Here is a 14,255-nt window from a genome sequence, read left to right as displayed (position 1 = left end):
CGTGCTTCGGTTCAGTGAGGAAAGACAAGTCCATTTCTTTTATTGTTCACTACCTCATATCTCAACTAATTGAATTATCAATTTTTTCGGCATTGAAGTAGTTAGAACTATAAAGGCACTTCTATGTTCAGCATTTTACAAATGGCACATAAGAACTAATTAATAAAGATACGTAAGAGATTTTATTGTTTTTATCACATTTCCTGTTAGATTAATCCTAAAATTTGGAGTAATAATTATTAGGTGAATTTCTTTTCAAAATAATAATGATTTGATTAAAACCCTTGACAGCGTAAAAAGGATAGCCTAAAGTTATAAATCCCTTTTATGCCAATTATTTGGGTGAATATTTGTTTAAATAATAGAAGATTATTTTTTTATGGTAAAAATATAAATATTCAAAATTTAACTTTGATGGATATATAATTATTTTAATGGTTATTTAAGAATATCTCACTACATCTAATATTTATTAAAAAATTTAAAAGGGTAAAACAACTCATTGAATAATTGATTAAAAAATATTAAATTGATTTGATATTGCGACTAAAGATGAATATCATAAAATAAAGAAAAAATACAACTATTCGAGATAGAAAAATGTACATAAGAATATATTATATCTTGGGATGGAATAGACTACTATGTAATATTACTATTATCGTGTATATTAAAGTATATTGAACATAACATTCATTTGCAAGTAACAATGTCCCGAAACACTGTATCTGAATATTTCCTTGTGTACTGGAGAAAGATTAACTCGATCCTACTTATAGAAAAAGGAAACCGAGTACCTATTCAGCATAATAGGTCAGATAACTCGTCAGGATTAAAAGGTAATTAATTCAATTAAAGGTAATAATCAAGATATTATTTACTTTAAATAAAGGGCTAAAATGAAGACGGGCTCGATAAGTCCATTGGCCCATTACAATGTCTGTGTCTATATAAGGAAGGTAAAAGTTAGAACCAAATCCTGACTTCAGTATTGGAGTACCTTTTGCAAGTACCCTCCCACATCAGCAATGGTTAGAAAAACGTTAGCGAGTCAAAGCAAAGACTTGAAGACCCGTATTACCTTAACAGGAACATCTTGCAATATGCAAATTTAAATAACCTTACATACTTTTTACTTTAAATATTTTAAAAATGCTTTTCTGGCTCCTTAACATGCTGAAGGTGTACATGAATACTACTTTTCGATACTATGACATGCCAGAATTTGGACTGCAAAATTATGATATGGGGGCAAGTATATGTCACAAAACTCTAATAATAGTGACTCAGAACAAAGTATAAAGATATTTTGTATCTGGTAACTCGTTTTAATTGATACTAAACATTATGTAGAACAAGTGGATCCGTGGCGCAATGGTAGCGCGTCTAACTCCAGATCAGAAGGTTGCGTGTTCGATTCACGTCGGGTTCAAACCCTAAAATCTTTTTGTGTATGAAATATAGATCGAGACATCACGTGATCTTAAGAACCCTTGGTTTCGATTTTAAATTTGTTTGTTTTGAGGTTGTCATTTTTCTTTAAGTGTATGGATATGCAACAAGAATTTACATATAACTACTGAATTTTGATATTATTTTTCCTTTGACTGAGTCATGATAGTAAGTTGATTTCCGGGGCAGCATATGTATATAAAGGAATAAAATTAAAGGGCAGGATTATGATATAGTAATAGTTTTTAGATGTCGCATAGTGGGAAATGATGTCCATAACAGTGACGGAAGGAGGAAGGAGAAAATGATTGCACAGAGAAAAAATAGTCACAGTGCAGATGTAATGTAAGTAGTGGTGCAGGCTCCCATGTCATAGTAATCTGTAAACTTAAACCTAATGCAGAAATTATAACTAGCAGTGTTGAAGTAAAATCCATACAAATTTAAAAGCGAATCATGGCATGCTTATTAAATTAAAAAAAGCTAGAGTTGTGTCTACTCTTTATTCCCTTTTGTTTTTGGACGAGTTCTTTATTTTTAGCTTTCATGGAAAGGGAAACAGTATATAATATGTATATGGTATTTTATCTACATAGGATTTACCTGGTTTTGTAAATTACGAGTCAAACACTTCGGTAGTGTCATTAATGTACTGCTTGCAGATTCTTTATTTTTCAGTTCAAAGAAGTGGAGAAGTGATATATGGTCCTTCTGGTCCAAGATCATTGCTTAAATCTCCATCCATATGATTTTCTGCTCATTTCCATTTTGGTTTGCACTTGGGACCCAGTTTATAGGCATTTGGTGCCTGAACGCTTTTCATTTCGAAGTGTTGAAGTCAAATGAGCATTTATAGTGTCAGATGTGCTATATCTTAATAAATCGTTATATCATGAAGATCTTTCCAACCCAAATTACTCGAAAAAAAAAAAACACCTTTCAAAGTGCCTCAAATAGAAATAATTTCTTTAAATATTCATAGAATTAACATTAAACTGCCAAATATAAAGATGAGGGAATATTTGTAACATTAACATGATGAACCACGATTACTAGGAATAGGTCCAATTCTCTAATTTTTCATTGGGTTCGTTTTGTACGCCGTATGAGCCATAAGATGTCACTACTAAACGAGGATCTTCTGTGGCGTCCAACCTTCTGGGTACTCTACACACAAACATGTATATTCACCAATCAGAAATCCATGATCCACTTTATTATGCATATTTATCATTAATGCATCGCGAATATAAAACAGGTAGAGAGTGGAGGACACACTCACTTGGAAATGGAAAGTAGGATTTGGAACTTTTGTTAAGAATGACGAATCCTCCCGAACTGGTGCCACTATCACAACCCAAAAGAAAATTATGCAGAAGAACAAAACAACATTTTTAGTTTAGTATTACAAAGAAAATAATAATATGTTACCTACCCATGCCCAAATTGTTATGCCCATTAAGTGTAGCTGTGGTGGTTGGCTTCAAATTTTTAACTGGAAGCATATGGGTGCACATAAAAAGCGGCAAATCCTCTCGTGTCTCCGATACGTGGTTATCTTCTATCTTTAATGGAGCTCGACTTTCACTATCTCTGCATAAGATTTAGAAAATCATAAAAACTAAACTAAATCGGAAATATCTTTCACTTTCATGGATGAGATTGCCATATTATTAAACATGCTTTATCTTGGTTCTGACTTCTGACAATTAGAAAATGTGTGGTCAAGCGTATTTAATATTCGTTTGTTTTAGATTTTAATATAATTAATTTTGAATAATTAAATGTGATTGAGATGTATGCTCAGATTAATTTCAATCATAAGTTTTACATTTAAATAAGCATCACCATGTCAAAAATAATTTTGATTATTATCTAAATAAGTCTTAATTTGTTATGTAAAAACTCATGATTGTTTGCAGATCTAACATATGACTGTTGCACAAAGTATCCAGTTCCTGAGGACCCTTTTTCTTGGAAGTTATCATTTCACACAAATTTTTTTTCCTACACTTCCATTGTTATGTGATTTATATTTAGAAGCGATAAGATAATTCAAATGTACTAATCAAGAAAATATCTTTATATATGACATGATATTTATAGAATTTAACTTATTTTTTTTATTAAGAAAAAGATAAATATAAAATTTATATATAACATTGTTATGTGAAAATTGAGCATAAGATCCACTTTTGCCACCAACAGAGTAAGTTGTATATGCCAATTTGCATAACGTGTAAGTTCATTAAAGCGAATTTGTCTTTGTATACAGAAAATATTTTCTCCATTAGTATAAGTTTAAAAAAATTTATATTTAATTTAAATTTTTTATTTAATTTACATATCTGTCAATAAAAATAAATTATAATTTATTAAATATAAATTAAATAAAAAGTTTAAATAAGTATAAAAGATTTTAGATTTATACTAACGTAAAAAATATTGTCTTATACTTATATATGTGTGTATTTTTTAATTATAGTTTTAATATAAATTTAACTTAATTATTACATAATAATTTTAACTAATGTGTTATTCTATAATTAAATAATAACATAAAAATATTCCATTAAATTTTATATTTAAATTATGGCAAACTGAAAATGTTGTAATTGATACTGTGGGCGCGCCCATGTGTTAGTAACACTAAGGTCCCATTATTAGATTATTGGGTATATGGAGAGGTACCTTATTACTTTTTTACTGCTTGATCTCTCAAGGGGAGGTGCTGATCATGGAAACCAATCGAAAACAAAAGAAATTAGATAAATGGAAAATTAGTAATTAATTGGCAAATTTTATATGAAAAAAAAAGGGGCGATAATATTTTAATTACTTGGTGACAAATAACGCGAATGGAATCTATGCAAATTCTCACTCAATTGCATTTTTTCTAGGGCAACTGTACGAGCATATTGTTCACACAAAACAAGTCTCTGCCAATAAACATTAAACTTTTGGTTAGACATCGTTTTGGTTGAAATGAAAAAACAAAGAACTATATTTGATGTGTCAGATGATATATTTAACGAGAATTTTAAGATACACCATAAAATAATTAAGAATATTTTTATTAAATATTATAATTTTTAATATTATTAATTTATTTACTTATAAAATTTTTATTATATAAAGTCTTGTTTAAATATTTAAAAAAAATGTGTCCAATAACACATAATAAAAAATAAAAAGTAAATTTTGTTATTAAAAAATGTAATATTGACTATTAACAATGTATTAAATCTTATAATATTTTATAATTTTTAATATAAAAATATTATTATTTGTCATTCAACACACTTTAAAAATAAGAAATACCATTGAATAAAAGCTGTATATTTCGATCAAGCATTTATTAGGCTGATTATGAGTTTCATAAAGCATCATATAATCTGCATTTGGGGTTAATTTGTACAAATAAGCAATACTAACTTGTTGTAAGCAATGGATTCGTAACTCAGCTTCAGAAAATGCGTTTGTCTGAGAAATAAGGCCTTCAAGATTGGCTGAGACGTTTCCAAGATGATCAACAACAGTGACCATGCTCCTGCATATGTACTCTTTTGTGTTCTCCACCACACTGCAAGATTTTCAGATGCCAATCTGGCACGGGTCAACATATCCATCAACCAAATAAACTCTCTTCAATACAAATTAGAAAGTTGACCCCAAAAAGATTTAGGAATTCTAACAAGAAACTATCAAAGCATTAATTTAATGCGTAACCTCTTAAAACAGCAACTAAAAGATCCCCACCAACCACAATTGATTGAAAGACCTTTTTACTGAAGCTATTAAATATATATACATTGCTTTTTGAGGCAAAGGACCAGAAAATAAAATAAGCAAATTAAACCAAAGACTTTTCCTTACTGAAAGTTACTTATTCAATCTTTGAGTTAAGCATAAAAAGGCCAAGCAACAATGGTTTGGTTAGTAAGGGTGAAAGTATGTTGAGTTGATGATTCATGCCAAACCCAATTAAGGTTTGGCTTGATTTTATGTTTGATTCATTGAATAAATGACTCTATTTTCTTGGATTAAGTTTGCCTAAGTTGTAACTTATTAATTACTTAGATTAGGCAAATCAAATAATGTAATCAATTGCTTTAATTTTTCGTACACTTTATTAAAAAGAATGTTAACATGATAAATTACACTGTTTTTCCTTGAGGTTTAATTTAATTACTTTCAACACTTTTTATATTTTAAAATTACACCTTTTCGGGAATGTGATTTAAATTACACCCCCCCCCCACCCCAAAACTGAAGTAAGTGTTGTTTTTAAAAACAAGGAGTATTGAGTGTAGTTAGACAAAACTTTCAAGAGACACCAATGTAATTTTACCTTAATAGTATAAAAGACAAATATCAAATAACACCACTTAAGAATTTTATTAGGTCATTCAATGAATTGTTACCACACCATTTAAAGAATGTAGCTATACATAATATATCAATTTAGTCAAATGATGCAACGCATACACGCATAACTTAATACATAAAAGTTTGGCTTATATACAAGGTTTGGAGGGTAAACTCAACTTTTTAACTGGTAACTTAAAGTTATAATGTCATACTAGTACTATATACTATCTCATCCCTCTATTAAGTTTTAAAATATAGAAGCGGCAATATTCGACGTAACTCAAATGATGAAATATTAAATCAAATGATAAACATTAAACCACGCAGAAGCAAATTTTTTTCTTGAGTTAACATCTTAATTAAAATTTTCTCTTCTATACTTTACTTTTTAAACCAAATTTGTAACTTCAATATATCTTCGTTTCCTTTGGTCTACTTTGGTTCATTAAAACTTGTTCGTGTCTATGAAGTCTACTTAGAATTAAAAAACCAATAAGTTGACAAAAATGGAGACATTAATAACAAAAATGAAAGCTAAATTTAAGGCCCAATATGCACCGATTTGGCCCTGCAGCTCAGGGCAACAACATAGATATTGTCATGTCTGTTGACCCAAAAAGAAAAAGATATTGCATGTTAGCAAATATTTTACCACTGAAAAAGGGAGAAAAAAAAATAAAAAGAAAGAAGAGTTTGGCAAATTAACGACTAAGATCTTTCCATTTGTCCTGACCCAAAAACAAAAAATCTTTCTATAATTTTTTTACAATAAAGAGAGATAGGATAATTAATATAGAGTACAATTTTAATGTATTATTAATATAAAAATTATATTCATAATTAATTAAAAATTATCTTTAGTATGATTTTTAGAATAATTATTATAAAAATAATATTTTTTATGATAATCTATGATTAAATAATAACATAGAAAAATATATTCTAATTAAATTCACTAATAAAATAGAAAAAAAATAGTATTGTATAAACATTTTGTATATATAATATAACTCTTTAGATAATGAATCCTAAAACTGACAAAAACAGAAGCTTGCTTGGCCAAATACAAATACAGAAAAAAAATTTAAAAAAAATCTTCACAACAAAAAAGTTTTTTGAATAATTTTTAAAGATGACTTTTAATTATTCTTTTTACTTTTTGAGTGTATATTCTAAACTTTTTTTTTTTATATAAGAAATACAAATGTTTATATACAATATTACATACATGACATTAACTCTTTAGTTGATTAAAAAATAAAACTACCACAGTTGACAAAAAGAGCATGGTGAGTTTAGCTGACTCACTCACTCTTCTCTTTGGTTTTGGAGAATGTAGTTTCACAGTAATCTGCAGCTTGGTGTAACTGAGACCTTAGTTCTCTCAGCTCCTGCAACCACCATCATAACCATATATGATATATGGCCAATGGGCATCAACAAAAGATGCAACTTTTCAGAAAAAAAAACTAATATATATAGCGTAGCTGAGTATGAATGTGAACCTGAAGAGACTTGTCAAAGCGCATGCTTTCTTCTACCTCAGCATCAGCTTTTGGGTTTTCATGGCAAGAAGACTTGAAACTCAACTCCATCATCATATTGTTACTGATTCTGAGGTTGAAATAGCTGTTTGGTTACCTTACGAAAATAAGAATCCTTGAAAATACATATAGGCCAGCTCTAATACTTACTTTTATGGACGAGACTCTTGTTCTGTCCAAGATTGTCTTATCAAATATATATGCACAAAATACATGTCTACAGGGATAAAATCAAATGATATTCAGTGTCAAATTTAATAAAATAATATCTTAAATACATTTTATTAAAAATAAAGTTATGAATTCAATTATTGATTAATAAAATATTATCGGAATAATCATGATTTTAGATATTTGTAGACATAATATAATAGCTATTTACATATATTTTTAATAAAATATTATACAATAAAATAAGGTAAAACAATAAAGTATTAGTTAATTTTAAAATTATGAGAAAATTTATAAACTTAATCTATTTATGAGAATTAAAGTTAGATTGATTTCATAAAAAAATTATTAAAAATATCATTTTATTCAATTTGATATTTATGTCAGACACATGCATATAAGGGTGAAAAAGTGGTTTATGTGACCTTTGGTGGGTTGTGATGTGGTGCAAGAAAACAAGGTTCCTAATGAACAGATTCTGCTGCCCATGACCAGCTAGCACACATCATAGAGGATGATGACAAATAAACAGTTTCGGTCCCGTGATATTCTGTTTTTTACCATTATGCGCATCAAATTAATTAAAAATGCAAAGTAATGACTCAGTATAATGCAATGACAGACCCTACTACCACTTCATTTCTTTTAAAATTGTCAATCATGCAATTAACAGTAGCTTATAATTACTCAGCATTCACTACTCACTATGAGATTGTCGTCTGAGTTTTCTGATAAAAACAAATCACATATATGTCGTTGCTATTAATCTTTATAATTTGAAAGGCACATGACTTGTTGGAGAGTTTATAGAATTTGGCTTAAACAGCACATGCACATGCAATGTTTCACGTGTGTTAAGTGTTTACCTCACTCTAAGAAGACGATTAACAGAGGGGTTCAAATTTGCAACATGCGAAGTGCAAGATTCTGTCTTCACTGGACTACCCTTTATGTTTGGATTGGCCCTATCTATAAGCACCTTAATAGGGTGATTTATTATTGTAAAAATAGTATATGGCAATGAAGATGAGCATATGAACAGGAGATTTGGGTGAAGATGGGGAAGAAACAAACATAATTGCTAATCATAATTGTTCTCGCTAAATATGACTAGAACCTAATAAAAACGATATGAAGCACCAGGTAGGAGAGTGTAATAGGTGGTTTGATAGAGGACCAAGCATCGAACATCAACATCACACAGACACCAAGAAGTTGTAAAGATGTACAAAACTTGTTGACACAGTGACCACTTACTTGTATCTTCAGCAAGGTATGGCAAATCCAGATGCTTTTTGTTCAAATTTGATTAAATTATAAGTTGTTAATACGGTACATGATCATGAGAGAGAACCGTTTAATTGAAATTTCAAGCTATTTGATGGCGGTTAAAGACTTGCTTTTCATGTCTAACACAACTTATTTTTGTCCCTCCATTGATGTCAGATAAGGGAGTGCAGAGACACTGTTAAAAGTTTTAGTAACACTTTTTTTGTGAATTTTTTGTCAACAAAAAGTTGAATAACCGAATAATATCTTGTCCCATGTGTGATAAGCAATTAGAAAGCTTTGAATGGAAAACTTTATTTTAGATTAGAATTGTAATACTACAACTTAACCTTGTATTTTCTCCCTGCAAAATAAAACTAAATTGGAGCTTCGCACAGACCACTGTGATAATTTTCCAGTGTATAGCTCAAGATAAATCATTAATCAACACGACAAAAGGAACTTTATATCTGAAAATCAATGGTACAACCACCAATCAACTCTGCAGCCTCAATGTCAGACAATATTGAGTCTTTATTATCTGAAGATATTGATGCTAAAAAAACATCCCTAATATTTTTATGCAATTCTTGAGGTGATTCCATTTTTACTTTGTGGTTGACAAGATTCTGATGTTGTGACTCCTTTGCAGACGCATCTCTAGTTGCTGATGATCTTGTACATTCTTTTTGCAAGGGTTCAGAGTCTAATGAAAGGAAGGGAAAGGGAGGAGGGGATTAGTATAACATCAAGTTAATTCATCAAATTGATACTTTGAGTTAATTTTCTATAAGGAATAATTTTATAATTGGAAATAAAAAAAATTATGGCATAAATCGAAGTAATTCTTCCCAAGTGCAGAATACAAAAGTAGGCATCCAGCTGTTAAACCAAGTTCATGTACACAGATGTAAATCAAGCTAAATGACACTTTCATGTTACCATTACTCAAGGGTCTCGAAAATTGTGAATAATTAGTTAGGTGGAAAGGTTAACCAGGGAATATATATTGAGAGGAAATGATGAAGACTGAATATGTTGGGTCATTTTCATGGTGCTTGAACTACACTTAGAGCAGGTACTCCCTGAGAGGTTCGTGGCGTTCTGATTCATTTTCTTTTCTTTTTTGAGGAAATGAGATGATTTTTCAATTTTTCTTTCTATTTTTGTCAGAAAAATTCAAAAGCCTCCCCAAGTCCAATTAAATGGACTGTGGTAGAGAATTTCGGCATATAGGTAAAAGGCAGTGAGTAGAGACATGACAGTGCATGTTAAAAGAAAGGATCATAAATATATGAGACCTAAGCAAATATAAGACCATCAAAGTTACATGAACCATTGCATAAAGGAATAATCAATTAAACCAAATTCGTATTTTCTCTTCACCTCAAAAAAATCTTTCTCTAAAAAGGGAGTGGAAATTAATTTAGTGAGTAAGAAGTTCTTATATTTTAAATCCTGAACTTTCAATGCTTGATTTTAAAGTCACAAATCACAACTTAGCTGTGTTAATATAAGAAGCATCAATGGGTTAGAGTTTATACTTCTGGAAAGCTATGAATTTCGATTATATACCACATGCTTTGACAATGAATTTGTTGCTAGTGCTTACAGTTTTATCCTTGAGATTTATTGTTCAATTACAGAAATGTCAGTACGATCTATATCATTAAGTTGATGTCAGTAAATTCATTGAAACAACAATAATGAAGATAATAAATAGTTGTAAAATCAACCATGTAAATGTGAACCAGATACAATTCCCAGTGAGTGTCCCAGCCTAACCTTTAGATATAGAAGAATCTTTGCAAACCATGTCTAATTTAGCACGGGTAATGCACAACCACCTTCTTTCTGATTCATAACTATGTTCTGTTTCAATTGGAATATGCCAATGGCCTTCCTCTGATTCCTGCTACCACAATTGCCATGTTATAATTTCTTCTTTCTTTCTTTTCTTTACATTTTTATTCTTTTAATTTTAGATTTATAGTCAAATATAATTTAATTTTTGTTCATGTTCCACCATTTTTGAAACAGTGTAAGAGCTGACCTGAATTACAACAGAACAAGGAGGGGGCATGTGAAACACTGGACTACCGATATCAGAGAAACTGAAGTGTACCTTAAATTTGAAAGACAGGAATTCTGGTGTTAAGATGGCATTAAATTGTAAATTAATCAAGGAGAGGAAAACAAAGCCAATCATTATGTATGATTTAACCAAAGAATTAGAAATAAACCTTATTTTTTCAAATATATAAAACCAGTATGACAATCAAGAACAAAGACCTGATGGAAAAATTTTCTTTCCAAAGAGCTTTGCTCACCTGATGCCTTTCTTTCCACTTGGGGAAAAAGTCATTTCCCAGAAGTTGGAATAGATGATCCCTCATCTCATCATTGGTAACAATTAAACATTTAAATTTTATAGCTGCATACAACCAGTACCTGAAGCACAGGTTAGCAAACGAGGCATGATATGGATAATCAGTGAAATAAATAACTAAAAAGCTATTAAAAATATACTATACTATTTTGTTCTTACCAATCATCGTTTGATCCATAAGGTGTTGCATAGAGTGCATTGGCATTAGTCCATTTCTCAATTAATGCCCTATTGATTGGTTCATCCATTTTCTCTCCCTTGATACGCTTATTATGCAAAATAATAAGTGGAAACTTGTTTGAAGGAAGCTTTTTGCGAAATTCATTGACAACAGCATTGATCTAAAGGTTTCACTTCAGAAGAAAATAATCAATAACCATAATAAGAACAATCAGGAAAACAAAAGGAAGAGTATTTTACCATTCAGAAACTTGCCTTGTGTGGCTTGAATATCCTTTGGCCAAAAAGACCTACATTTGCAGCATCTACCACTGCTTCGAAAGGTCCATAGTAGTCAAGCCATTTCTGCAATACACAATTTCATTTGTTCCAACTTCGTCAATCTATAATGAGAGTAGAATTAATGTGCATTAGTCAAGCTCCTTACTTGAAAATTCTGGAAGTTTGACCCTTTTTCTTTCATTAAGGCAAGGGATTCAACTGACTTGGCAAAATTTTCAGTTTCAATAGGATCAAGATCAATAGTGGTCAAGTGCACCCCACAGCACTTACACATTCCATCATTTCCAATGGTTGTATGAACGACTTCCCATTTTCCCTTACCCAACCAACCCTGTCCATGCCACCCTCCACCATTATTTTCTATTGCTTCCATTATTAGTCTTTTATCCCATTTTCTTTTCCCAACTCTTGCAGCCTGTTTGCTCTTAAACCAATCAGTAATCAAAGATGCAGTAGTTGGTGAGACTCTCCTTACACTACTTCTTAGTTTATGCAACACATAGTAAACCTTATCACTATTGCCAGCTCTTATGCTTACCCTTAAGAGTGCCTCCAACTCAGGCTCTTCAGGGTAGACGCCATGCTCTAGCATGTGCTTTTCAACAGCAAATGCTTTATCTATTTCTCCATTGTTGCAAAAGGTAGACAAAGCAGGAGCATAAGACCGTAACCTAGGACTTATCCCCAAGTTCTTCATTTGCTTTACCGTCTCAAAAGCCATGTCACCATCACCCATTGACATGGCCATTCTAGCCACAGAAGTCAACGCTGCTTCATTCATTTGAACCTTATCCTTACACATATTCTCATACACTTCAAATCCTCTCTGCAGTGCATATTTCTTGACATGCTCGCTCACCAAGATTCCACAATCTTCTTGGTTGCTAAAGGGGTTCTCTTCTCCCTTGTTAGATTTCTCAGCAGAATTCAAAACAGAATTTAACTCTGAATTATCAAATGTTTCATCACACGTGGCAGTTTCATCTGAAACTGGATTGTCCAACATTGTATCGCCAACATTGTCCTCATGATGATTGACAACCTCATTGGATGAGACAAGTGCATTCAAAGTTCTAGCACCAGTTCCACTTTTAGCAGGTCTAACAACACCAACAGCTGCAGAAGAACAAAGATACAAAAGCACAGTGTAATGGTGCTGACCAAGTTTGAGACCCTCTGAGCATGCTGAATCATACAAGGACAATGCTCCCATCACATCCCCTCTTTTAGAACACATATCCAAACCAACCTTCAACTTCACGTCTGGGCTATCCTTATCCTTTTTCTTTTTCTTATTCACTCTCTCGCTAACCTTCGATTCCAAAGAACCCCTTGTATCTCTTAAAAAAGCAAAAGGGGTTTTGTTGGTCTTGCTAGAGAACCTCGTCACTGTTTCACGTATAGAGTTGTTGAGTGAAGAGTACTGAGTTGTTGTTTGTTTTCTTTGAATGAAAGTGATGGCGTGAGATGAGTGGAGAAAGTTGGGTTCATAAAGATGTGGTGCGAGATGATGACAAAGGTTTGGTTTGAGAGAATGGGAGAAAGTGAGAGATTGTTGGAGTTGGAGTTGCAGAGTGTTGAGTTTGAGGATAAAGGGGGCCATGTGTGGCCGCTATCTATCTCTTCACTCCTAGATATGCTTGTAATCTGATAACTCGAAACTGTCAATTTTTTCACTGTTCTTTCGTAACACATCACCACCCTCCCACATTAGGCGAATCAAATTATTTGTTGGGAAAATTTATAATCTATTATTTCATTTCATTCTAAAATAAAATTTTTCATTTGAAAAAAATATAAAATAAGAATTGATGTAAATTTTGAAACTTTTAAAATTGTGCATGTATATAAATTTGCTCAAGTAAGGAATAGTTTATGTAAAATAAAATCAGTTTGGTTTTGTTTGACATAATTCAAAAATAGAAATAATTTATCTGAATCAAATTAAATTGTATTTATTAATATGCATTGCCATACCCGGATTAAGAACATATTGAATTTTTTTATATTAGTAATTAATTTTTATTACTTAAGACAGATTAAATACTATACAAATAACAATTAAAATATGAATTTAAATTTAACCTATAAAAATTAAATAAAATTTTACACTTAAAAAAATCTTTTCAAATTATTTCTTATTTTATATATCTTTCAGACAAACAAAAAATCATAAATAAAATCAATTCCCATAATAACACATTCCAACATTTTTTAGAGCCAAGCCAAACATATTAATAAGGTACCTTTTTAATATTTAAAATCTGATCATTACTTTTATGTTATTTAAATCTCTCTCTCTCTCTCTCTCTCTCCATATATATTTTTCATTTCCTATGATTTCATTCAATTTAGATTCTTGTCCTTGCTAATGCTATTATCCCCATATATAATGGCAAAAACTGGTGTCTAAACTAGCTAAGTATGCATACGTGACAAGAACCTAAAGCAAACGCAGAAAACTAATTTCAGTTCATCAAAACGATTTCCCCCTTATTTTGTTCTCAATTCCCCATTTTATCTTTGAAACTTACGTATTGTGAAGTTTGATTTTTAATTTCGTTATATAAAATATACATTGGGATTCACCTTAATAA

General features: G+C 30.8%; 2 protein-coding genes and 1 non-coding gene across 3 annotated transcripts; 1 reads left to right on the top strand and 2 right to left on the bottom strand.

Moving 5' to 3' along the window:
* The first annotated feature begins 1,360 nt into the window (after window positions 1–1,360).
* TRNAW-CCA lies at window positions 1,361–1,432 on the top strand. The gene has a single exon. It is a non-coding gene; the product is annotated as a tRNA-Trp (tRNA).
* A 1,100-nt stretch (window positions 1,433–2,532) lies between these two features.
* On the bottom strand, window positions 2,533–7,418 carry LOC113856566 (protein ABIL1-like). Its single transcript, XM_027488427.1, has 8 exons — window positions 7,329–7,418; window positions 7,132–7,214; window positions 4,888–5,035; window positions 4,292–4,391; window positions 4,144–4,183; window positions 2,888–3,045; window positions 2,735–2,799; window positions 2,533–2,619 (listed from the first exon to the last, which is right to left on the bottom strand). Exons 1-8 carry the CDS (start codon window positions 7,416–7,418, stop codon window positions 2,533–2,535), a joined length of 771 nt encoding a protein of 256 aa, XP_027344228.1.
* Window positions 7,419–9,100: 1,682 nt separating this feature from the next.
* Window positions 9,101–13,326, bottom strand: LOC113854170 (proteinaceous RNase P 1, chloroplastic/mitochondrial-like). Its single transcript, XM_027485054.1, has 7 exons — window positions 11,804–13,326; window positions 11,632–11,721; window positions 11,356–11,537; window positions 11,138–11,258; window positions 10,861–10,932; window positions 10,593–10,719; window positions 9,101–9,513 (listed from the first exon to the last, which is right to left on the bottom strand). Exons 1-7 carry the CDS (start codon window positions 13,259–13,261, stop codon window positions 9,272–9,274), a joined length of 2,292 nt encoding a protein of 763 aa, XP_027340855.1. The 5' UTR covers window positions 13,262–13,326; the 3' UTR covers window positions 9,101–9,271.
* Between the last annotated feature and the right edge of the window lie 929 nt (window positions 13,327–14,255).

This window comes from Abrus precatorius, unplaced genomic scaffold, assembly GCF_003935025.1.
Source record: "Abrus precatorius isolate BTA unplaced genomic scaffold, Abrus_2018 Scaffold11, whole genome shotgun sequence".
Lineage (NCBI taxonomy): Eukaryota > Viridiplantae > Streptophyta > Magnoliopsida > Fabales > Fabaceae > Abrus > Abrus precatorius.
This window is presented reverse-complemented; position numbering and strand designations above follow the sequence as displayed.

What these genes read in the sequence shown, in the direction of transcription:
- LOC113856566 (XM_027488427.1), bottom strand. Translation starts at nt 7,418, where the DNA reads ATGGAGTTGAGTTTCAAGTCTTCTTGCCATGAAAACCCAAAAGCTGAT. An exon ending in AAAACCAAAGAGAAGAGTGA is followed by an intron (nt 5,036 to 7,131) that starts GTGAGTCAGCTA and finishes AAAATCTTGCAG; the next exon opens with TGTGGTGGAGAACACAAAAG. An exon ending in GAATCCATTGCTTACAACAA is followed by an intron (nt 4,392 to 4,887) that starts GTTAGTATTGCT and finishes GTTTATTGGCAG; the next exon opens with AGACTTGTTTTGTGTGAACA.
- LOC113854170 (XM_027485054.1), bottom strand. Translation starts at nt 13,261, where the DNA reads ATGGCCCCCTTTATCCTCAAACTCAACACTCTGCAACTCCAACTCCAA. An exon ending in GGATATTCAAGCCACACAAG is followed by an intron (nt 11,538 to 11,631) that starts GCAAGTTTCTGA and finishes TGAAACCTTTAG; the next exon opens with ATCAATGCTGTTGTCAATGA. An exon ending in CTTGTTCTGTTGTAATTCAG is followed by an intron (nt 10,720 to 10,860) that starts GTCAGCTCTTAC and finishes TTGTGGTAGCAG; the next exon opens with GAATCAGAGGAAGGCCATTG.